Raw genomic sequence first — 24,611 nt, 5'->3', positions numbered from 1 at the left:
ATCTCAAAACTTGGATAATTTGGGTCCTACTGTAATTTCATTAAGTTTAATGCTTTTACATTTAATCATAGACCATCCTTTCTGTTTTTTCAGGGTAGATCAGATTGGTTAGGAGCTGATGATATGCCACTGAAAGGTTTTTCCTGGCGAGGTGGGAGTGAGCGAGATACCACTGGCATACTTATGTGGAACAAAGTATTTCTCGTGAAATTGCCATCAGACGAAGAGGTAAAACTCATTCTTTAAATAAATGTTGGTTCTTTTATGTGTTTTTAGCAGTTTATGTAAATCTGATGAGATATTCGATTTTGCTTTATCTCTAAAGCATCTGCGGAGTAAAACTCAGATTATCTGATGTGATAAACAATGAGCCGGAGTCAGTATGGGGTCATTCAAGTATTACTTCAGCATTGATGGGGGGGGGGGTTCAGGTTTGCTGACTTGTGATGATGGGGGGGGGGGTGAATAATGCTTATACTTCATCAACCACCCTTTATAGAAATATGAGCTGTTCTTAATGGCATTTTACTGGATATACCAAAAACGAGAACAACCTTTTGCTAGTTTGTAGGCACCTGAACCAACATTCTTCCTATTGACAAGTCCTCTATAGAACCACTTTAGCGATCTGTAAATGTCCTGCTGGTCCTTCAAGTGAACTGGAAATGTGTCCGGGCTACTCAAGTGTACTAGAAATGTGTAGCGGCCGCTTAAATTGCTCTGAAACTGTGTTTCGCATCACTGAAATGATCTGTAACTATGGCATTGATCACTTAAATAATCTGGGAATGTCCCGTGGGTAACTTGAGTAATGTAGAACTGCACTTCAGGCTGCTTAAGTGCTCCAAAACTGCCATACTTCACATAAGAGATCTCTAAATTCTCTAAATGTGCCACAGACAACTTAAGCGTCCTGGAAATGTGCCGTGGGTCACTCAAGTGATCTGTGAACGTGCCACAGGCCTACTTGGGTGATCTGAAAACGTGTTACGGGCCACTTAAACACGTGGGAATTGAGTCACAGGTCACTTAAGTGATCTGTAAATGTGCCACTTAGTGAATTTTTACCAAAATTATGTTTGGGGTGGCTGTATTCCTGTATATCCCAGAGGGCCACATTTGGTCAGTAGGCCATAAGTTTGACATTTGTAGCTTAGAGGGTGGGTCACAATGAATTTCTTAAAGAAAAATTTTGTGTTCTTAGCCTTCAAATAGCTTTGAAGTTAACAGAAATTGATTATAATAACATATAAAGGTATTTTCTTCCTAAATTAAATTTAAAAAAAAAAAAATTTTTTTTTACATCAAATTTTTTTTTATAAACCCTCCCCCCCCCCTCAGGTATGTATATGATTCCAATGTGAGTTAAGAGGTGGGGGTAGTGCTGACGAAAGTTTGCTGACAAGGGAGCTCAAAAATGGCTAAAAATCTGCTGACAATACTTGAACGGTCCTAAGTCAAAATTTATGGGAAATCGAACATGGATCAATTAGTAGGGGTCAATGCTTCAGATTCATCCAGAAGCCTTCAGATTTTTCATCCTTATCAAAATATTTGAATCAGAAACCTGATTCTCCCTGTTTTTCATATATTTATAGAAAAATCCCCAAAAATCCTTGTTTCTTCGCATAAATAAAAAATTTGCAAAAGAAAATCTCTCAGTTCTTACAATCCTAGGTTGATCAAGTTTCTTCAAAAGAAATACACAAAATTGGGATTCCAATTATCATGCAAAAGTAAGATGCCAATTTATGCTAAATTTGCCAAAATATCGGTAATGGTGCTAAATGAAGCGCTATTGAAAATCACAGTGGATTAAAATGAATTTGACCAAATAAATGTTTAAAATGACTAAATATTTAAGAAAAATATTTACATTCATAGTCGAATTATCATAACATGCAAGTTGGCAAAATTATTTCAATCTTTGATTTCAGTGGAGAATAAAAATTCTAAAGATTGTTAAACATGTGAAAAATTATTTTCATAAAACATCACTATGTGGCTTGAATATGCAAAATTATAAGTGTTTGCAGACACTCTTTGTGATACAACTTTATCTGTCATTGGTTTGTCAGTTATTGGCATTTATTCCACTGTAGGTCGCTGTTGTTCTGATGGACACGCAAGGAGCATTTGATAGCAGCTCAACTGTCAGAGAATGTGCTACCGTATTTGCTTTGAGTACAATGCTGAGTTCCATACAGGTAATTTTTTTTTAGTAATTTACTAAGAAATTGCATGTTCCTGTCATACTGGCATAAATCAGAACTTATAAAAATTTTACTATAAATTATTCAGATTCTCATGGTTATAATGATTGTTTAATGACAGTAGAAACAACCAAAAACAAATTAAATAAAAATAACATGCATAGCTTTACCTTCTTGAAAATTGCTATACAGGGTGTGTATAGAGCAAGTGTCCCTATCTTTAATCAGTTTTTACACTTTGCAAGACAATGGAAATGATGAGAAAAGTATAAATATTTCATTTATGAAAATATTCAGAATATTATGTGAATAAAAAAAAAGAATATCAAGGATGGGAATTGATAAGTTTTTAACTGGTTGATCAAAAAAATTTTAATATGGATTAATGAAATATTTTTCATAATTATATAATTTTAATTGATGCTATAAAGATATATTTTATTAACCCTTTCATTACTGATGAAACGTAACACTAATTCATTAGTTTTTAACCCCCATAACATCCCTTATATACGTTGTGGGCTGTTGGTATTTTGAATTGTAAAGGCTATATAACTACTTCATGATCACCAGATGACAGCACAAGTTTGAACTAACTAGTTTTTAAATATATTGATTAATAAAATTCAGTTAGATGTTTTGTTCCTGTAAAAGTGCGGCACTGCTTTCACAAAATGTTCTGTAACAAATTTATAAAACAAGTTATGGCTTTTTTTTGTGGTAAAATGAATCATTATGTATTATTCAACTTATATTTGAATTGGTATTTTTTTTTTTTTTTATTCTGAATACATGTGTAACATTGACAAAACTTTAAAGTATCAGGCTAATTAATTCATTGTGTACCAAATGATTTATTTCATTTTTTCATAATACAGGGGTTTTATAAAGTGGAAGAGTTAATTCCACATACCTATTCAAAAGATATAGACAGGAATAAATTAAGCAGCCTTAATTAAGAAATCAAGGTTGCCCGCTCTAAGCAATTTAATGTGTTGAACATATTTGTCAAATCCTAGGATTTCTTCACTTAAATCTTGTCATTTTTTAGAAAATCAGTTATTTTAGGTTGGTCACCGATTTCGAAACTACTTTCAATCTTTATAGTTTCACTTGCTTTCCTAGAAGCCCCTCCTAAATGGTTACTTGTGGAAAGAGAACCCGATGCTTCCCGAGAAATCAGTTTTTCAGTTTGATAATGAAAAGTCCGTCATCAGTTTTTCAAATATGAAAATATTGCTGTTCACAATGAACAATAAATTTTGATCTTGTTTTCAAAAATTCTCATCAAATTCAATTTGAAACTGAAATTATAAATTTTTGTTGAATCAAATTGTATTTCCTCATGCCAGAAAATTTGATCAAAATATGGATTCAAATATTTTAAAATATGACCACTTATATAGGAAACAATGTAAGACATGGTTTCGTCAAACAAATCAAGTTGAATCGCAAACCTTAGTATATATATATATATATATAAATCATAGTCCATTAACTTAACTGAAATTTTTAATTGTGATTGATAATTCACTGCTCAAAACAAAAAATTCATGTTCTTAAGAAAATTTTAATGGTTTTAGAGTGTAAGGGAGCTGCTGATTCTTAATCTCTCATTGGCTTTGCCCAATTGGCTCTAGTTTTTGAGATAAAGTGAAAATCAAATTTCAGTACTAATATCATGAGCAGTGTACAAATCACATTGAAACTATATATTATAAATAAATACATTAAATCATTGGCAAAGCTATTTCAGTTATTTTAGTCATTTTGGGGTCATCATATGATTCTAAATCAAGCATTGGTTTTGTGAGATTGACTCTAGTTTTTGAGATGAAGGAAAATTAAATTTCAATGGTAATACATGAGCAGTATACAAATCACATTGTGGTGAGTATGCATTATCTCAAAAATTAGAGTCCATCTGACAAAACCAATTCCAGATTCGGCATCAGCTCCCCAAAATGACTCTAAAATGACTGAAATATTGTTTGCCAATGATTCACTGTATTTATTTATAACGCACAATTTCATGATTTGTATGCCACTTATGGTATTACCATTGAAATTTAATTTCCACTTATCTCAAAAACTAAAACCAATCTGACAAAGCCAGTGCAGATTCGAAATCAGTGCTCCCCTCCCAAAATCATTCTAAAATCACTGAAATATTTGAAAACAAAATCAGTGTTGAGCAGTGTAAGTGATCAACTAACCAACCCAATTAATCAGACTAGCTCTGGAAAAAATACATATAACTCACATATAATTTGAAGATTTAGTCACTTGAAGGTTCAAGACTTTTTTGTGTTAATTTTTTTAATCCAATTTTATTTATTTTCAGGTTTACAATCTATCTCAAAATATACAAGAAGATGATCTACAACATTTAGAAGTAAGTGTTCATCTTTTATCAGTGATCTTTCTTTTTTCTTTTCGTTCATTTAACTTGCACATATTTACTTTTTTGAAACTTCATACAGTAAAACTTCTCTGAGAAGACCACATCATTTTTTTTTACCTTTTTCCTCTGTGAATTTGTTATGCAGTAAAAACTTCCAACAATGGCCACCGACGGTAATTTGAAAATGTGGTCATTATTGGAAGGTTACTATTGGTGAGAGGTTCAGTACTTTCATTCAGAAATTTGAATATTTAGAAGACACCAACGAATAAGGCAAATACACAATTTGTGTATTTGCCTTATTCGTTGGTGTCTTCTAAATATTCTTGAGCAAAGTGGATCAACTCTTCTAGAAATTTGAATGCATGTAAAATTATAACAACCCATTCTATAATCTATTCCCATTCAATGCATTGGGCCTAAAAAAATATTTTGCATTGAGAGATTTGTTAAAAAACTGAGTAGCTCCAATTTTTATTTTAGCATCATTGAAGGACTGGGCACACCTACTATTTGGCCTATATACCCACTTGGTATATAGGCCAGATTTGGCAAAGATCAGTCAAAAATTGTAGATTTGTATAGAGAACATACATACAGAAAGTCAATTTTATACATATAGATTTCTTTTTAGCCCAATGTAGCAATTTGTTTAATTTACTCCTATTTCATCACTGTATATTATTTTTTAATGTGTTCATACTGGTTCTTAAAATAGTTGCAAAATGTTCTGCTTCTTGACAATTTTATGCAGAAAATGTTTTCTCCTTTTCTTTTTTACTATCATTTTCATTTTTCAGCTTTTTGCAGAGTATGGTAGACTTGCTCTAGAAGATACACATGAAACACCATTTCAGGTAACTTTCATATTTGCATACTTTTAATTTTTTGTCGAATTCATGATTATTATTTCAATTTTAATGCATCTATATCAGAATTTTGAGCATCTTTAAAATTCTTTTCTCATTTTACGGGTTTCAGTAGAGCAGGAATGGCAAACCTGAGGCACGCCATAACACTAAAAATAGCACACAAAAGTTTTTCTCAAAAACCAAAAAAAGTATACTAATCGAATATGTATAGTTTTTGTATACCATTATATGAACCTTAAAAACAAATTAGTGTTACTCTGACTTACATCAATAAAAATATGTCAGATGTAAGTCAAGGCATAATTTTCCATTAGTAATGTTCTACCCTCCTCAGGAGAAGGAAGGAAGGTAAACTTGCAGAGTTAATTTTTCCCATCTGTCTTTTTTTCTGTGAGAACGTTATATGAAAGTCCTTTAAGTTTTGTTCAAAATGCATCTACTGGGGAAAAAATCATCCTTTTTTAGGACAAAGCAATGTAAATGCAGGTTGTCGTAAGTCAGGATATTACTGTATATGCTTAGATAATTTTTATGTCATCTGTGCAAAAAATTATTTTGTCTTGTCTTTTATAAGAACTGAAATTATGCTATGAATATTTCTAAAGTTTTTGTAAGTTATTTCATCGTAAAGCATCAAATATTATTGATAATGTATTTCTTTCTCTAAAAAAGAAGGAAATGAAAAGAGTGCATTTAATTTAGATATTCAAGAGGAGCAAAAACCATAAAAATAAATATTACTATTATTTTTTTTTGTTGCAACTTTTGTGTGTAATATGAGTTGTTCTTTTTCTCCTGAGCAATGTTTTATGTTAGCTTTAGTTTGTCAATACATTGATCATCCTCATAATTAGAAGAAATATTTCTTTTTACCCTGTAAAAATATTCAAACTTGCGAACACTATCATATAGACTGAACATTCCAATGGAGACTTGAAGGTAACTTATAATTAAATTCTCTATGCAGGAGGTACAAAGCACTGTCTATTTTTGTCAGTATTGGAATAACGATATTAATTTGCTATACTTTCATTACACAGAGATATAGTACACTTAGTTCTATTTCAATAAATAAGAGAGAGATTCACTTTTTATAAAACAAGCAAGTTGTATAGAAAAATACCCAAAAAAAAACTTTACACTTTTGCCCTGAATTAATTTACCAGTAACTTTTTAGTTGTATTTTTGCTTCATTGAATAAGTTTTGTTGCCGAATAACCCTTGGAAAAAAAAAAGAGGAATTAAGATTAGACCCAAAAGATTAAAAGCTTCTAATTATTTTCACCCAAGAATTAATACCTCAAAAAGTATTTTTAATTGTTATTATTTTTCATTGCAGAAACTAGTATTTTTAGTTCGAGATTGGAGTTACCCATATGACGCAGAATATGGGCCTGATGGAGGAAGCAAAATTCTTGGTCGACGACTAGAAGTAATTTTTTTTGGTCTGTGATGCATAATTGATTAGGGGCCGTTCAGTATTACGTCATCATCGATGGGGGGGGGGGTGTTTCAATTTGCTGACTTTTGATGACAAGGGGGGGGGGGTTGGATGATGCTTACGTCATCAACCACCCTTTATGATAATATGAGTTAAGATTCAGAGGGGCAGAGCTGATGACGAAATTTTGCTGACAGAGGGGGGGGGGTCAAAAATGGCTAAAAATTTGCTTACGTAATACTTGAACGGCCCCTTAGCTGTGATATTTGATTTTTTTTCTTTTTTTTTACCTTCAAGCTGTAGAAGTGAAACTATATTTTAAAATATCTATAAAAATTCTCTTTTAACCCAATGACTGACTGCATTTGTACAACGGTTTGCTAATTTTTTCAATTAATTTGCATACACACTTATATAATTATCAGAGATGCCAGTGTACTCAAATTTATCTGGGTCCCGGGACCCAAATTATTGGCAAAATCTGGGGGTTTTTTGAGTGAAAGTGGGTTCCTTTTGAAAAAAGTATGCCCCCCCCCCATCATTCACTGGTATCTCAGTGAGTTTTTTCCAGCATTGCCCAGACCTCTGATCACTTGCTTATACCTCTTGGTTGAGACAGCGGCAGCTGCCGCTATGGAATTTAACACATGGTAATAAATTTAAAACCAATATGCAGTCTATTCTGCTTATATTGTTCCTATTTAGAATGTTTTCCCACTTACTAAGCAGCCAGATGACAAAATTATGGATATTCAAGGTAGAGTTTTGCAGATTTGTTTTTTTTTTCAATGATCTCAGAAAATGTTTTACCATTTGAACAGGCGTTCCAATCTTTCACGATTTTTCAAAAAATGTGCATTCGCAATCTTGTAGGAATGAGGCAAATTTACGCCATATAGACGTTGTCAGTGAATGCCAACAGATCGCAGCGAAAGTGCTATAGTTTCCAGTATGTATCAGGAGGGGAAAAACCCATGGGGAAATTGAAAGTCCGAAATTTGAAAATTAGGTATATCGCCTCTCATTCAGTAGAACGTAACTAGATATGCGTCATCTTATTCTTCAACAACCCGCGTGTATATCAATACAGTACAGTAAAAGGATTCATTCGTACTTCAAAGTCATAAAACAATTTTTCTAGTTCCAAGAACCATTTTGAGATTAACAAGATAACATGACACCAAGCCGGCTGCTAGTTCACCTGACTTAACTCTTGCAATCTCTGGCTGTGGGGGGGGGAGGTACCTCAGAATGTTATGAACAGTGGTTTGACTGACCTACAAACCTTGGTGAATTGAAAGCACATTCACATCATTACCATGATATACCCTGATCTGTTGTTGAACAAACATTTTTGTGCTTTCACCTCATAGCCAGAACACACGCTGGACAACATATTTAACATTTCTTGAGTAAATTGTAGTTATTTGTTCAATTATTTCATTTTTGTGATGCTTCCATGAATTATAAAATTGTGCAACGCTAATTAAGTTATAATTTTCCTCTTACTGGCTATCGTTTCCATTCTGCAAGAAATTTTCCAAGTGTTCGATGACTACAGTATCGTTAATTTTACATTTTTAAGTATTTTTTCCCCTTTGCCAAGTAAAATTTCATTGCTTCATTAATATTAATACAAATTTTGAAGTCATTCTGACAATGGTTATTTTTTACAGTGTTTTGAAATCAAAACTTTTGTTATAATCACCCTCTATATCATAAATCATCGCTAATTAATCTGCGTTATTTATGCTGTATTAAATACATTATATTCACCTAATTTTTATCAGTTTTTGTAAAATAGCTTCCTAATTAAGCGTACTGAAAATAACTGGGGAAAACACCTTTATATCCCAAATATGGTTAATAATATTAAGAATTTTCAAACGAAAAGAAAAGTAATTCATTGAGTTAAGCAAAAAATAATTAAATTGCAAAAATTCATTTTTGTTGAAATGTTAGAAATATTTATAGATTAATTGATATGGGAATTGTAACATTAACAAACATTTTAATTAATTATTAGAAGTTTGAATGATTTTTCAGAAATTTTCCTTTAAACTTTTGATTATTTAGCACAAGCTTTTTTTCAAACCTTATTCATAAAATCCATCACTTGTTTAGCAGTCTCTGAATGCTATATTTTTAAAAGGCTTTCACAGTAGTAAGGGTTGTTCCTACTTCCATGAAGTCCAGCAGAAAGTGGAGGTCCTTTGTTATTCAAAAAAACCCCTTGTTTCTTCAGATTATCTATTTATTTGATATAAAGTTTGTGTTTAGCCTGTATAAATTATGGGGAATTCAGCCAATCATTCTTATGTATTAAGCTATCAGGAACACACATTCATAATTCTTCAAATCTGTCAAATACAATATAATTTTTGTGTGGATGAAATGGGATCTATTTTTCCGTGTTCAACGTTTGTTCTTTTTGTATATGCTAGAAGTTCATTCAGTATGCATAGTTCTTCATTAAAGCTGCTTTTTTATGCAAAAACGTCCTCATATAGGGAGCAGAAAGACTGTGCAGCAAGACTTGATGAATCAAGAAAAAATTTAGGTGCCAGTCAAATTTCTCAAGCTGATTTTTTCTCAAGAAAAACAATTCAAATGATGTTTTATTTAACTTTCAATGGACATAATGGCCCCTTCCCATGTTGGAAGAGACATAATTGTGAAATAAAATTTTTATGTCATCCTTAGACTGTGATTTAGCCATCACATGTAGAAAATTATAGTTGCTGATACCAATGTTCTAGTCACTGTCGTGACCTGGCACCTGGAATTTGTCAAACGCTGCTATACAGACAGTGAGTTACTTCCAAAAAATATTTTGGAAGCATGTACTAAGGGGCCATTCAAGTATTACGTCATCATTGATTGGGGGAGTAGGGGTCCGATTTGCTGACTTTTGATGACGAAGGGGGAGGTGGGGGTTTGGATAATGCTTACGTCAGCAACCACCCTTTATGAAAATATAAGTTAGGATTCAGAGGGGCAGAGCTGATGACGAAATTTTGCTGACAAGGGGGGGGGGTGTCAAAAATGGCTAAAAATTTGTTTACGTAATACTTGAACGGCCCCTAAACCGTAGATGCACTCTGGGGAATTTCATAAAGTTTTGTATTGGTTCATGTTTTGTAAATGCATGCCCCTTTGCATAGCTATGATGTCAAAGTTATGCATGGTGCTGCCACTTGCCTTCCCTGTTGGAGGTAGAAAATTCCTGAATTTTTTGCACTTTTTTAAGTTTTGTGTTGAAAGTCTGCCTGTGTGTGCTCTCTGTGAAGAAACTTTTGTTTAGGTGTGATACCAGCTCACATTCACTTCTTAAAGTTGGGAAAACCACAGAAAACTACCTTCAGCCCACCACCACTGAGCTACCGTCAGAGTTCATATTTGAATCCTCACAGTGTCAACTCAGAGACAAATATCTACTGTTACAGTATGGAAATGTTCTTAGATTCTGTAATTTTTATCCACTTTAATACTTTCTAGTTTTTGAGTCTGAGACTAATTGTACCAAGTTTTACTACTGCATCTAAGTTGCAAATTATTGTTATCCTTGTTTAGATATCTGATAGACAGCATCCCCAGTTGCAACAACTAAGACGCCACATAAAATCTTGCTTTTCTGAGGTCTCATGTTTTCTAATGCCACACCCTGGTTTTAAAGTGTCAACTAATCCAGAGTTTGATGGGCGACTCTCTGGTAAATAGTTTTTTTTTTCTTCTGTCATCATTGCAGAGATATGCATGCATATTATTAATAATGTGTATCAGTTTAATGTTGATTGGTATAAGAAATTATGTCTGTTCTACAAAGCAAATCCTAATGAAAGTTCTGGTTCTTTTGATATATTAACATGTTTTTTTTATCAAGTCTGTTGAACAGTTTTGGTATGGTGGTACTTGCATTGTCTTTTTAAATTCAGTTTTAAGAAAAAAGAATTTTTACTTTCAGAACAATATCTAATGTTCAATCAGTAATATTATGAAAGGAAATTTTTAATAGTTGAACACAGAGCATTTAATTTTGTTTGTATATTATGTTTTTTAGTTCTTAAATGGAAATTACTGGCAGCATATTTTAAAAAGTTGCTGAGTTTCTGTGAAAACAGTTTTTCCTCTGGTCTTATTTCTGACTAAACTATGGTTTATACATCTAAGCAGCTTGGTTATCAGAAATTTCCATAAATGATACTATTTTGATTCAGCGAATATGATGGAAAAAAAATCATTTTAAGTAGATAAATACAGTAATACACCTTTTCTAACGAAAATCTCAGTTTACGAATTTTTTGGAATTCTAATGAAGACTTTTTTTTTTGTTATGTTTTTACTTCAGCTTACAAATACAAATTTGGCAAACAGACATTTCAGTTGATATGGATGCACATGCTCACATAACACTGTAGCGTTGTGAACTGAATTTTTGCACAATCATGATCAGAATTAGTCTGTCAAGCAATTAAGTTATATCTGCCCCAGAATCAATTTCCAGATACACCTCTACTTCCAAAAAGTTTTTGAGCCATTTTGTGTAAATGGGTGATTGAGCAAAGCAAAATATGCATTGAAAAGAAAAAAGCATACACCATAGTATTATGGTTTTTAGTACATACATTCTTTCGGTGGAAGACTCTTAGCATCAAACTGAACGATTGACATTCTAGGAGATTATCTTTTCCCTCTATTAGCATGAGACTCAGAAATGATCTGATCAAATTACTTATGGGGAAATCCATGAACCCAACTGCATCGTGTAAAACAAAAAGATCTTCAGTATATACCTCACCTGCATTTAAATTACCCTCCATCCGATTGCGAAGTTTTTGTCTCTTTTTATAGTGCCTCTTGGTGTTTTAGAAAACTAATCTTCAAATTCTCTACAGCACCTAGAATGAACTGAATTATTTTTCATAGAAATCATATTTCTGTTAACGAATGCAATTTTGGAATGAATCCTTTTTGTTAGCAGAGGTATGACTGTATTCAATACAATAAATGTTATTGTAGTCTACATTCAGTGTTTATAATAGTAATTTTTTATATGAAATTAAAAAAAAAGCTTATTTTAAGACTTCATATTTCACTTAGACTTTTTATTAAGACTGAGCTATCTCCTGCTCAAAATATAGAGAAATTTTTTGCACTGAAATTTTTTTGTCACTGGCTTCTTATATGCCTATGCAACTTTTTATTTCTTGGTCATTTCAGACATAATGACTGAATTCAAAGATATGTTGCAAATTTTCGTGCCAAATTTATTGGCTCCAGAGAATTTGATTCCCAAAAAGATTGGTGGTCGATGTATAACAGCAAAGGAATTAATAACATATTTCAAAGTAAGCAAATCATCTTTTTCATTTCAAATTATATAATAAATTTCAAATTCTGGACAAAAAGTCATGATATGATTTATTAAATGAAATAATTAATAAATCATCATAATTTATGCCATAAAATGTCAGATTTTGTTAGTAAGTAGAATGTGCTTATTAGTAAAAATTTCAACATTAGGTGCAATACGCATCTCCCATCCAAATACCTGTGCATTCATGCCAGTTTCATTGAAATCTGGCAGTCTTTAATGCTACCACTTTGTACGTTTCACATGTACCTTGAAAAACATTCCTCTTTAACTCCCATTCACATGCCTTGAAATTAGAAAATAATGATAGTAGTGGTCAGATAAAAAAGCTGACCGCCACTGTGTCGTCAACAAAGTTTGAATCTGGATCTTCACAATGAGAGTCCAGCATGATACCCACACGACTGCATAGAGGTGGCATTCTTTACAGCAGAAATTCCTCAAAGATGTTTTTGATGGTTGTTTCATACTTCTTCACCACACACCAACTCCAGCCATATCGATATACAGTCGGCGCCCCATATTCGCGGGGGTTATGTTCCAGGGATGACAGCGAATACGGAAATCCGCGAATAACAGAAACCATAGGTTTTTTTGTATATCTCGTTTAGTGAACATCATGAGAGAGAGCAGGGTGACGCAGAGGTAAAAAGGAATGTCAAAGAGGGTGCAGCGATTGTTGGCGATGTTTTCTGAAAGAATGTTGTGATTTATGTTTGCCATTTTTTCTTTTTCACATCATCAAGTATGTTGACAAGGCTTCCTCTACTAATTTTTCTGCATGTGAAAAACGTAAAATAGAGGGATATATGTTATAAAAATAATCTATTGCTGATTTGAGCTTGCGAAGGGCTTCCGCTATGTTACTTGTGGTTGAACTTGTCTTCTACTTCTTCATCTCGTGCAGCTTCAGTTTCAGGACCAGTTAGCTGCATTAATTCCTCCTCGGTCAATCCAGTATCAAAAGAACTTTGAATAGCGTGTATTCAGGGTACCTCCTGACTTCCGGAACGAAACACCGTTTAAACCAATCCAGGAAAAGTGTTTTCATAGTCCAAGCCTTTTTGTTGTTCGTCTAAAATACTGGGAGCTTATCCTTCCCTTCAATGCTCATGAATTCGCAGATTTGAAAATTATAGTGGGCTTTATCATGTACCCATACGCATTTTTGCGCAAAACAACATAGTAAGTCTATCTCTACTTTCCTTAAAACCAATGGTTGCTTTTTTCTCTTGCTTAACTTCTTTGCGGCATTTTCTTCCAAAATAATGTAGTTTCGTTAGCGTTAAACACCTGCTGATGTGCATAACCCTTCTCTTCAATAATTTTCTACAAAGTCCTCAGAAATTTTCTAGCTGTCTCCTGGTCAGCAGAGGCTTGATCGCCAGTAATTTTTGTATAGCATGATCCGAATTGTTTCTTAAACCTATGAAACAACCTTTACTTGCATAAAATTCTGATGAAATAGACGTTTCACCAGCCTTTTCCTTATGGAAGAGTAAAAATTTTCGCCTTTTCTGTTATAATATTACAATCAATTGGAATACCTTTTTGTATCAGTCTTGTACCCATAAAAAATGGCATTTTCTGTACGAAAAACACGTGGATCCCGTAGGCGCTGCAAAGTTTTGACTGCCACGGGTGCAGCTACAGCCACGGCTGAACGAATTTCAGATTCCTTTTTCTTGATGCATTTCACCGTAGATTCGTTGATTTCGTAATGGCGGACCACAGCAGGTATTGACTTACTTTCACCAAGCATAGTTTTCGTCAATATATCCAATTTTTCTTATAAAGTTTTCACTTTTATTAGTCTTTTCAAAGCATTATCAGTTGCATTAGAAAAATGATCCATCCTAAACAAACACAGCTCAAATTTTGTGAACAAAACACGTGAATAACGATTGCTGAGTGTTGTCAAAAAAAAAATTCCAATGAAGGAAAAAAAACAGCGAATACGGGGGGGGGGGGTTGATTGTACTGCCATTGCAAGTTTAGATGGAAATGGGAACTTTTTTCTTGCCAGAAATGTAAATGTTATAAATCAGAGTTTGCTTCATTGAGCATAGTCACTAAAAAACAGGTTGAGAGTGCCAGCTTTATACTACTACTAGCTTTTGCTGTTGTACCAGCTTTTTTAGCTACTGTAGAATGGTAGCCAAGGAAACCTTGTTTGGGTTTTATAGCACCAGAGAGAGAGAGACATAGAGAGCTATATAAAAGCTAATGCACTCCAATAATTCCCTTTATATCATATGAGCAGGAATATACGATGCTGTTCAAATTTTTTTATACTTGGAGCATAAAAAAGTGATCATTGCATAGGTTCAAGTGGTTATAATAAAATCTTATTAAGTTAATTCAATTTATTAATGTTCATAACTGAATTTTGCTGGACTTCTGTATATTTTCTTGAATTAACAATAAAGTTGATTTTTTATGCCATGCCATTCAATTTGAAATTTATTTTATAGAGTTATATAGAAATATTCAAAGGAGATGGACTTCCTGAACCAAAGTCTATGCTACAGGTAAATATCTACTTTTCATATATTTCAAAATTGTAAACTTCATGACACTGTTACAGTTACAAAAACAACCTTTTTCTTTATTCCTGGGTAGAAGTTATTTCTGTGTTTAATTCATTGGTGGTTGTAGGGGGTACGATATTTCCCCTCCTCTTTCAGTGAAGAAATTAATTCGTATAGGGTGGAGGTAGATACTCCCCTGTACCCTCAGTGATTCTTTCCCCCCCCCCCCCCCCGTTTAAGAAGCCTGTATCTTCGTATAGTTTCATTAGCCTGTTAGCTTGGATAAATATGAAAAAGTGATGATTATTACCCTTCAAACTTTGCTTTTGTGGCTTGGGAATCAATATTTGTGAATTGAACATTTACCATTTGGTGACTCAGAATAGTGTAATTGAGAAAAACAATTTTCACACTAATAAAGCATATTGAAAATAACTTTCAGAATATGAGTCGCGCTTCACAGAAACTAAGATTAGAGCTAAAATAAAACTTCAAATTTACAATAAAGATGAGACTTTTCATGTATTTATTCTCAATTTACATTTCATTTTCACATTTTAGTCCCCAAAAGTAGTTTCCCTGATATTTTTGTGTTTTTCCTGTTATAGATGCTCTAAGTCAAGAATGAGTAAGCACTCATGCTTTTTTTGAATTTGAGATGAGCATAGGGAATGTGATGTGCATTTGGAGAAACATTGGGCAGTTCATTTTTTTAATGTTTTCCATGAGCTCAAGGTCCTGGGATTACCCAGGAAGTTGCTAAGCATACAGAGATATCCCAAGATGTTTATCAGTCTTGTTTTTTGAAGTTCTTTGTATTAATTCTGCATTTATTACTGTAATCTGATGAAGCCCCATTTTTAATCTTTGCCACTAAAAATATAGAAAATATGTTGCAGGTGTTTTCATGCTGTCGATTTCTCATCTACGACTGTGACAAACTATTTAATAATGTGACCAATTTTTATGTATGATCGTAGCATTCACAGTTTTTTGAAATTGGATATGTAAAATCGGCAAAATGTTAGTAATTTAAAAAAATTAACATTGCACGGCACAATGACGAATAAGGAGAGGCTATTACTTCACAATTATACTATTGGATATATATATGTACAGTTTTTGGTCTCGGAATCAGCTATTTTTGATTTGGCTTAACTTTGGTTATGGTTAGTAACCTGATCTTTTTTTGATGGTTGATTGGCTGAGTGAAATATGTTTACTCTTGGGTATCCATGATTTGTAAGATCAATAACTGTCAACTTTAAGGGAAAAACTATCATTTATCGTATAATATTTTCTTGATACCTCTTTACAACTTGCATTGCCCTGCTTTCCAAGCATTTGACCTCCAAAATGAAAAAAATTTGCTCTTCCAAGTTCAAAAGCAATGTTCAAAACAAAGTTATTTTCTGATTTTTTTTTAGTTGTAAATGATGCTGGCTACTCGGGAACAAAAATTGTTACATGGTGTAGTGTAATCAGCTGTTTTATAGGTTTTTCAAAGGTAAATGTAGGTACTTGATATCATACAAAAAGAAATTATGTATGTAGTGGTGCCTTATTCCTGTATTGAATTATTCCTGCATATTTTCACTTGATATCAAATTTACAAATAAATATAAATACAGATCTTGCCTAAGGCAAACTGTTGAACAAGGTGGCTGAAAAAACAAAAAATGGCCACAAAAATACAGAATGTCAAATAAAAATGTAAAGAAGTAATCCAAAATAAAAAGCGATGTAATGAAAAAAGCTAAAAACCACGAGTGAAATATAGTGCCCATTAGAATGAATTCAATCTGAATTCTTAGATTCTATAGAATAATTCATTCTATAGAATCTAATAATTCATGCTTATTATAAAGCTTCTTGATTTATCCCAGTATAAATATTGTATTTCATTTTAAATGTGTCTATTGGGGTAGAATTAAAGACACCCGAGGGTAAGCTATTCCATTTATTCACAACCCTGTTAGAGAAAAATTCTCTACTACCCCATAACCAGAAGTTGCCCCTTACCAATCAATACTGGTATCCCCTTGTTGAAGCACTGGATCGACGGTGTATTAATGACCTATGATTCATTTGATTCATTACATTGAAAATTTTAAACCTTTCAATTATATCCCTTTGATACCCGCATTCTTCCAATATAAGCATTCAAAAATCAAGTCTCTCTTCATAACTCAAGTCCCATGTACCAACAAGGGGCCCTGCAAGCTCTTTTTCTGCATCCCCTCGACCAATGTTTTGTCCTGAAGATACAGTGGTTCTCAATCTTTTGTCACCGATGGCTCCCTTTCTCAATTCATGGTTCATCTGTGGCTTCCCAGAGTAGTTGTCGATATTTTCCCATATAAAAGAACCACTTTGAAGCATGAAAAGACACGCTAATCTATATCTCCAGCTCACTTCAGTGGAGCTATGGCACTCACTTTGGAAAACACTGCTGTATGTCATTAAGCCAGGATGAACTAAGCCTAAGAAAAGTGGAAGAATGGCTAGGAGAATAAAAAGGACTTTTTAAGCAGGAAACTGAGTCTTCTATTTACTTTATTTACATTTTTGAAGAAGTGCAAAACAATTTTAAATAATTCTTTTTTCTCCTTGTCAGATAACATTTGAAATAATATAACATAAGATGCCTATCAAAGTTATGTTTCTTATGAGTGTTTCTCATTTTCATGGTGCTCTTTCTTTGGTAGGCCACTGCAGAGGCAAATAATTTATCAGCAATGGCAGAAGCAAAGGAAGTATACAATTCAACAATGGAAGCTGTAAGTTTTTTTTCATTAAATTTTTCAAATGCAATTTAAAATTGTAATTAACTTTCCAATTTTTAATTAACTTTCCAATTTTTAAGTGAAATAATGCCATTGAAGTGTGGGAAGGAAAGAGAAACATGTTTTCTGTGTGCACTGTTGAAATTTATTGGGATATAAATTGCAGTACTATAAATTACACGTGTTGCATGACTACTAACCATGCATTAACCTCATCCACATTCCTCTGCAGAACTTATAAGGAATTGGTGCATGTTGGAATGTGCATGTATGTGTAGTGATGTAATGAATCTGAATGAAGTTTGTCTCTATATAATGCTTATTATGTGTAGTGCTGCCATCTGCTATCAGTTTTTCTAATTATGAGTGAAGTCTAATGATTGAATAATTGTATCGTTTTAGGCCTGTTGCTTTCTGTGGCGAGATTTTTTGTTAACAAGGAGAAATGTGTCCCAACACTGTAATATTTTTCTCATTTAACTCATACATAATAAAATAAGTTCTAGCTTGGAAGGCAGAAAATTATGACTATCTCTTCAGTTTTAATTACCATTCTTAAATGTCTTATGCAAGAAAAGCGATTAAAAATATTTTAAATCGGTCTCTAACACAAAATGAATTGCAATTAGGTGAGTGACTAGTTTGAGAATTCGCACTTAGATTTGTTAACTGATAGGGGATAAAAAAATTTCACTCATAAAAACATTCTATATATCAATTTGATTGTCTTATCATTGGAATCTTTTTTTTTCCCCTTCTTGTAATAAAATTTATATTGGAAAATACCATTGGTTTTTTTTTTTCGATAGTAAAATGTAAATTCAAAAAGTATTTTCTCCAACTTAAATTTTATTTGAAGTTATTGCTTTCTATTTGATCATTTGATCATTTTTGTCGCACCACGGTCATTTTCTGCACACGAGGGCTAATTAGACCGGGACCTACAATTTATTGCCGATTCCGAACGGCAGGCTTGTTTTTTATACTCGTCGAGAGGTTGGTGCGCTAACCCCTCGATGGGGGACTCCCTGCGGTAGCAATTTTTGCTGCGGTCATGTCGCCATTTTTGTTGTACCCCTGTGTCAGGAAAGTTTTCTGACAAGGACGAACCGGGTATCGAACTCGCGACACCTCTAAACATCCTTTGGTACTTTAGGCGAGTATCTTACCGACCTGGGCTACCGCGCCCTTATTGCTTTCTATGTTTTCTATGATTTGTAATCAACTATTTTAATTTTTCAAATTCATAGATATGTGGAGGGACCTGCCCATACATTAATGATGAAGAACTGGAAAAGAAACACATTGATGCAAGGGAAAATGCTCTGCGTAAATTTGTCACAACACGTCGAATGGGTGGTGAAGAGTTGACTAATGAGTACATGGAAAAACTTCGAACTGTAATTAAAGAAATTTTCTCTTCCATTATTGAAATGATTGAACAATTAGATTGGTTTTCAAGTTTTGTTGTATGAGGCATGAACCCTGAAAATATAAAGTCAAATGAATTGTTGGAGTCTACATATAACTTGTATGCATATTAATTATTGTGTGTTAGTTTTGTTCTTTCCATAATTATCATCGGCATAGATTTTTTAGTATTTTGTATATATATACATATGTATGTATAATTACAAATTAATGTTTCCCTATTTAGGAACTTGAAGAGATGTATACTAGCTTTTTGCGATTCAACGATGGTAAAAAGATATCTAATGCTCTGCGTACTCCTGGTACATTATTGTGCATCATTCTTTTTGCTATGGTCAACTCGTACTTGATGAATGCCTTAAGTCTGACCTCATTTACGTTCTTCTCAAACCTGCTGTTGGGAGTGTCTGTCATTGCCTTAGGTTTGTGGACTTATTCAAGGTATGGATCAGTATATACTCATGTTCACATTTCATACATTTAAACTTTTTAACTTTTGGATTTGTTTTATTCATGTGTTCAGGAGAATTTTCAAGAAAGTAAATGTTTGTTTTCATGAAAGTGTTCATACAAAAATTTATTCAGTGCTGTCTATGTTATTGCAGGTACTCCGGGGAGCTACATCAACTGAGCCAGAACATTGATTTCATTGTAGCTTATATACTTATCAATGTAAGTTAGAAACTTTCATATATTAGAATCTCAATAGTTTTAAAACTTCACCAACCCAAACTGCTCATTTGCAATCGCCATGTATATGTTGATGAGGGAAATATGTTGTAGACCAGTATGTTTCCCAAAAGTGGGCAATATCAACCCCGGGGGTGGAAGGGCAATAGAAGTTGGCGATATAATATGGGATCCTATGAGTTGGAGGAGGGCAAGAAAAAAAATTTCTGGGTGAGGAGGTGATGGGACACAACGTTTAGGAAACTTTGTTGTAGATCTTCCCATATCTAAAATTTTTAAAAATACAAGCAAATTTCTATAATATTTAAGGTAATTCTGCTTCAAAACCTCTTATTTTAGCTTTTTTAAACCTGCACAGGGTTGTTACTCACATATCAAGGGTTATTATTCTTTATAATCCAAAATTGGTTCAATCCCTTTTATTTTGGATGTGAATGAATTAGCTATAAGAAAGCTTTTGCTTTTTCCTAAGAGAATTTTACTTGAATCTTCAGTACAAGTTATCACTAAAATGAAATTGTGACCATAGTATTTTACTTTCTTAGAGCTATTTATTTGAAAATTCCATGTAACTTAGGATCTTGCTGAACCAATTCAGTAGGAGTTGTAGATCTTTCGATGAAGAGAAGTGATATAAAGTTTAAATGTCTTTTTTTCATTATCGTATATTAAAGCATTTTTAGCAATGTAAGACTCAGCCTTTTTGAAATTGCAGGCTGATTAATTGATTTAGAAATTTATTGTGACAAGATATTTAGTAACACGCAGGCCACGTAACTAAGTTGCTAACTTTTCTTGGGCCTCTTTATCTACGAGTGCATAGGTTGGGTCATTGATCATTTTTGTCGCACCACAGTCATTTTCTGCACATGAGGGCTAATTAGACCAAGACCTACAATTTATTGCAGATTCCGAATGGCAGGCTTGTTTTTTATACTCATCAAGAAGTTTGTGCGCTAACCCCTCAATGGGGGACTCCCTGCGGTAGCAAATTTTTGCTGTGGTCAAGTCGCAGTTTTTTGTTGTACTCCTGTGTCAGGAAAGTTTTCTGACAAGAATGAACCGGCATCGAACTCGCGACACCTCTAAACCTCCTTTGGTACTTTAGGCGAGTATCTTATTGACCGGGCTACCGCGCCCCACAGGTTGGGTCTGAGATCCTTGCATATGTATTTCTCAACAATCTGCAGAAACTATTTCCTTGAGGTTCTCGCTAATTTCTTATTCAAACTCATCTGTAGCGCAACTTAAGGTGTAGTGGCTATTTTTTTGGGAACTGTTGAAAGATTTATCTGTATTTTGGACTGTAAAACCCAACCTGTGCAATCAAGCAACATTTCTTTTGATGTTATTTGATATGGTTATTTTAAAATTACTGTAAAGATGAGATATGAATGTTTATATTTTCATATTATAAGGTTTATTTCACATATATTAAAAAAAATTAATTTTATTGTTTTCATCATTGAGTTGCCACTTAAGTTTGATGTTGTGAACAATCCAGAGCTGTTAATTTGAAAGTCACTATAAAATAGTACAGCAATGGTTAATTACACTCATTTTATGTTCATAAAAGCTAAAATGATATAATCATTAATCAATCAAAATACGGTGGACTTTCACTTATGCAAGGGAAAAAGGAAAAAAGAAGACGTATTAGAGTGAATAGTATTATTTACCTATACCTTTCATCGGGAGTACAGAAAATCCTTTTATAACAGAGAGAAACGTATAAGTGAGAGATAACTGTATTTTATATAAAAGCTGTATAAATATTTTATATAAAATGTATTCAAAGATGGGTCGGTAAGACCCAACCCTCACGGAACATTTTTTCATGGGTCAAGTGATTTGGTAATAGGTCAAAAGCTACAGCTGAAAAAAATGTTTCATAATTTTCATTTTTTAATCCATTTTTATACAGCATAATTAAAGTTTTGAAACAAAAATCATGACCATCTTTTCAGTTGGGAATTATTTACGTTGGATTTTGATGCAATTTTGAACACGGACTGGTTGACATCCATATTGGAAGCTACAGTGGAAGTGTCCAGTGTTGAATAATCACTATTACTTTTAAAAGTAGACCAAGCAGTAGTAGTATGAAAATTAATTTAGTTCACTCGTAGATAGTCCTGCTCATACACTCGACTTGTTGTTCGTGGTAGCTCCCAGTGGATGACCAGCCTTACAAAATCAATTGAAGGTCAATGACCACGTGAGACGACTCTGAGACACATTTTGCCTTAGTACAATGTATGCTTTAAGACTGTTTTTCAAACTGTAGTTCACAAACCCTGGGGTCCGTGAGTACTGAGGTCTGCAGGATCATACCATTTCAATGGATGGCACATCATGTGTTGTGAAATTGTAATGTATTAAATTTCTTTATGATATGCAAATTATAAAAAAAATAATACATTTTGCATTTTATGGGCGGGTTGTGTTGAAATTCACCTTCTGACACTATGGAGGTCTGCAGAGTAATAATCTTTACTACAAGAGGTCTGCAGCATTAAAAAGGTTGGGGAAACACTGCTTTAAGAAATGGTTTCACTATTAATTTACTAGTATAGTTTTTTTAAACTTGCTCAAAAAATTCTATAGACCTTTCTCTGACTGTAAAAAAAATAAGAGGTAAAAAATGGGAGATTCCTTTATTTGTTTGATAAAATTTGCTTTCATAATCAAGATTTTCTTGTAACCAAGTCACTTCTCATTATAAAATATAATTCATTAATGAGAAACAAAGTGTGAGGCGTTAATGTAATTGTGTAATTTAATAAAAAACTTGACAGAATGAGTTTTTGTATATTGCATTTAAAGTGATCAAATTTCTAAGAAACTGAATTCACATATTGGTATTATGATTTTTTTCTTGGCCTACAATACATCAAATCAATAGACTTTCCAGATATTACGCTAAGGTGAACTTGGGAAAAAAGTTCTGTTGTCTTTACCAGGAATCGAATCCAGAACCTCATGAAAACATGGGCGGAGATACAGGGGGGGACATTGCACCCCCACCCCCCAGCATCAAAGGTGGAGTCGTCTGATCTAACGTATATCTGAATTGACATCATCACCGTGACCTCCCAGCAATAATGACTGTGCGCCCCCAGACTTTCAAGTCTATCTCTGTCGTCTATGTTTGAAAACCAAACCAGGCAAGCGCACACTGACCATTGTAGCACAGATGTGAGATCTTTTTCCCCTTTCCATCCTTAAAACACACATAGTAACATGACTGGCTGGTGCATGTTTTAAAAGGGGGAAAAGCCTGTCTCTGGGCATAATGGTCAGTGCACTTGCCCGATTCGTAAGAGGTCCTGGATTTGATTCCCGGTAGAGACAGTGGAACTTTTTCCCAAGTTCATTTCAGCCTCCAGAAAGTCTATTGATTTGATTAATTCATATTTTTCAAAGATAATGCCTTATTTTGTTTTTAAATATTATCTTGAGTATGTCACACTAAGTTTATATTAATGTATAAAATAATAGTTGGGCCCCCAGTCATTTTCAGATTATCGTCATATTAACCAAATTAACATGTCTGTGTCCATTTTCACAGTTTGTGCTGCCTAGCCAGAGAGCTATCATGGACAGAATGCCTGATGCTCAAGCACATGAAGCTCATATGATTATAGATAATCCGGGTGTCGGTAGTTCACAGAATTCAACACAACCTGAGTCATCTGGTCTTCAGCCCAAATCCAACTCCCCACCCAGAAGCGGCGAAGCTTATAAAAGGACTGTATCCAGATAATAGTTACTGAAAGAAATAATAGCCTTGTTAATTACGCAGAGCATATATTTTTTATTTTGTGTAATTGATGTTAATAATAATGACTTTTTGATTACTGTTTTTTAATAAATTGTTAACAAAATGCCAAATTCTTTTTTTATATCATATTTATATATAAATAAGATTTATATTCTATAATATCGAAGAGTTTGATGTATTTTAATATTGAAAATCTGGGAGGGGAGAAAAATATGTACATTGTCATTGTTCAAAATACATGATCAGTTTTAACTTGATGCATCGAGGTTAACGAAAATTGTCATTGTAGTAGTTTTGAATTTCTGTAAAATATCTCATTGAACCCAACATTAATTACATTGCTGGCGTTTTTTATCAAGGGCATGGAAAAATGTTTTGTTTTCAGTGAGGAAAAGAAACATATTGTACAAAAAGTTGATGCTGAATGAATTAGCACTAACATTTTTGCTTGTGTGGATTAAATTGTTTTTAGCTGTTTATTTTACTTATCTTTTAGAATCTGGGTTTGAAAAAAGGTTTACCTGATAATGATTGATTTAGAAGGCATTGTTTTTTTTTAATTTTTTTTCAGTACTGCAATTGATATGCATACAAATGTTTTTGTTTTTCTTTGTAGACTCGTTAACTTAGTTGTTTTATCAAAGACTGGTGTAAAGTAATTCTCCCGATTGATGTAAAATTGAAATTTCCTGGCGAATGTTTTATGTTTAATTGTCTTGAATCTTTTACATTGTTTGTTTCAAATGAATGAGAGAATATTTCTTTGAAAGTGCTCAAATTTATGCAAATACTTTTCTTTTTGTGGCAAGAAAAACCTCTCGTTTAACAATATCAGAAAGATTTATACTGCTTTTAAATAATGCTGCATGATGGCAAAAAAAAAAATTAAGCAAAATATGTCCTCAATGTTGTGTTGAGCATCTATGTAAATAAAGTTCTGTAAAAAGCAGTGTTCCAAATAGTACAAAAAATAACTTCCAACTAGAATCTTTGCATAAAAAACCACAATTTTTTGTTTTTGTCATTATAATTACATAGCTGTCACGTTTCAATCTTTTCTGGGTGGCTCCCAAATTTTTACTCCA

General features: G+C 33.2%; 1 protein-coding gene across 3 annotated transcripts in view; it reads left to right on the top strand.

Moving 5' to 3' along the window:
* Window positions 1-24,400, top strand: part of LOC149064433 (atlastin-like) — a 31,877-nt gene extending 7,477 nt beyond the window's left edge. For all 3 annotated transcript variants that reach the window (XM_089255152.1, XM_089255153.1, XM_089255154.1), the window contains 13 exons: window positions 94-228; window positions 2,103-2,207; window positions 4,558-4,608; window positions 5,418-5,474; window positions 6,829-6,921; window positions 10,504-10,642; window positions 12,151-12,278; window positions 14,779-14,835; window positions 17,544-17,615; window positions 18,872-19,021; window positions 19,279-19,493; window positions 19,658-19,724; window positions 23,314-24,400. In XM_089255152.1, coding sequence (XP_089111278.1) covers window positions 94-228; window positions 2,103-2,207; window positions 4,558-4,608; window positions 5,418-5,474; window positions 6,829-6,921; window positions 10,504-10,642; window positions 12,151-12,278; window positions 14,779-14,835; window positions 17,544-17,615; window positions 18,872-19,021; window positions 19,279-19,493; window positions 19,658-19,724; window positions 23,314-23,508 — 1,464 coding nt within the window. In that variant the 3' untranslated portion in view covers window positions 23,509-24,400. The remainder of the gene's footprint in view (window positions 1-93; window positions 229-2,102; window positions 2,208-4,557; window positions 4,609-5,417; window positions 5,475-6,828; window positions 6,922-10,503; window positions 10,643-12,150; window positions 12,279-14,778; window positions 14,836-17,543; window positions 17,616-18,871; window positions 19,022-19,278; window positions 19,494-19,657; window positions 19,725-23,313) is intronic.
* Window positions 24,401-24,611: the final 211 nt, after the last annotated feature.

The sequence above is a fragment of the Pholcus phalangioides genome, unplaced genomic scaffold, assembly GCF_987345545.1.
Source record: "Pholcus phalangioides strain wild (caught in Gottingen) unplaced genomic scaffold, Ppha-v1.0 ptg000042l_1, whole genome shotgun sequence".
NCBI lineage: Eukaryota > Metazoa > Arthropoda > Arachnida > Araneae > Pholcidae > Pholcus > Pholcus phalangioides.
The sequence above is the reverse complement of the archived record's forward strand: the minus strand, read 5'-3'. Positions and strand labels throughout refer to the sequence as shown.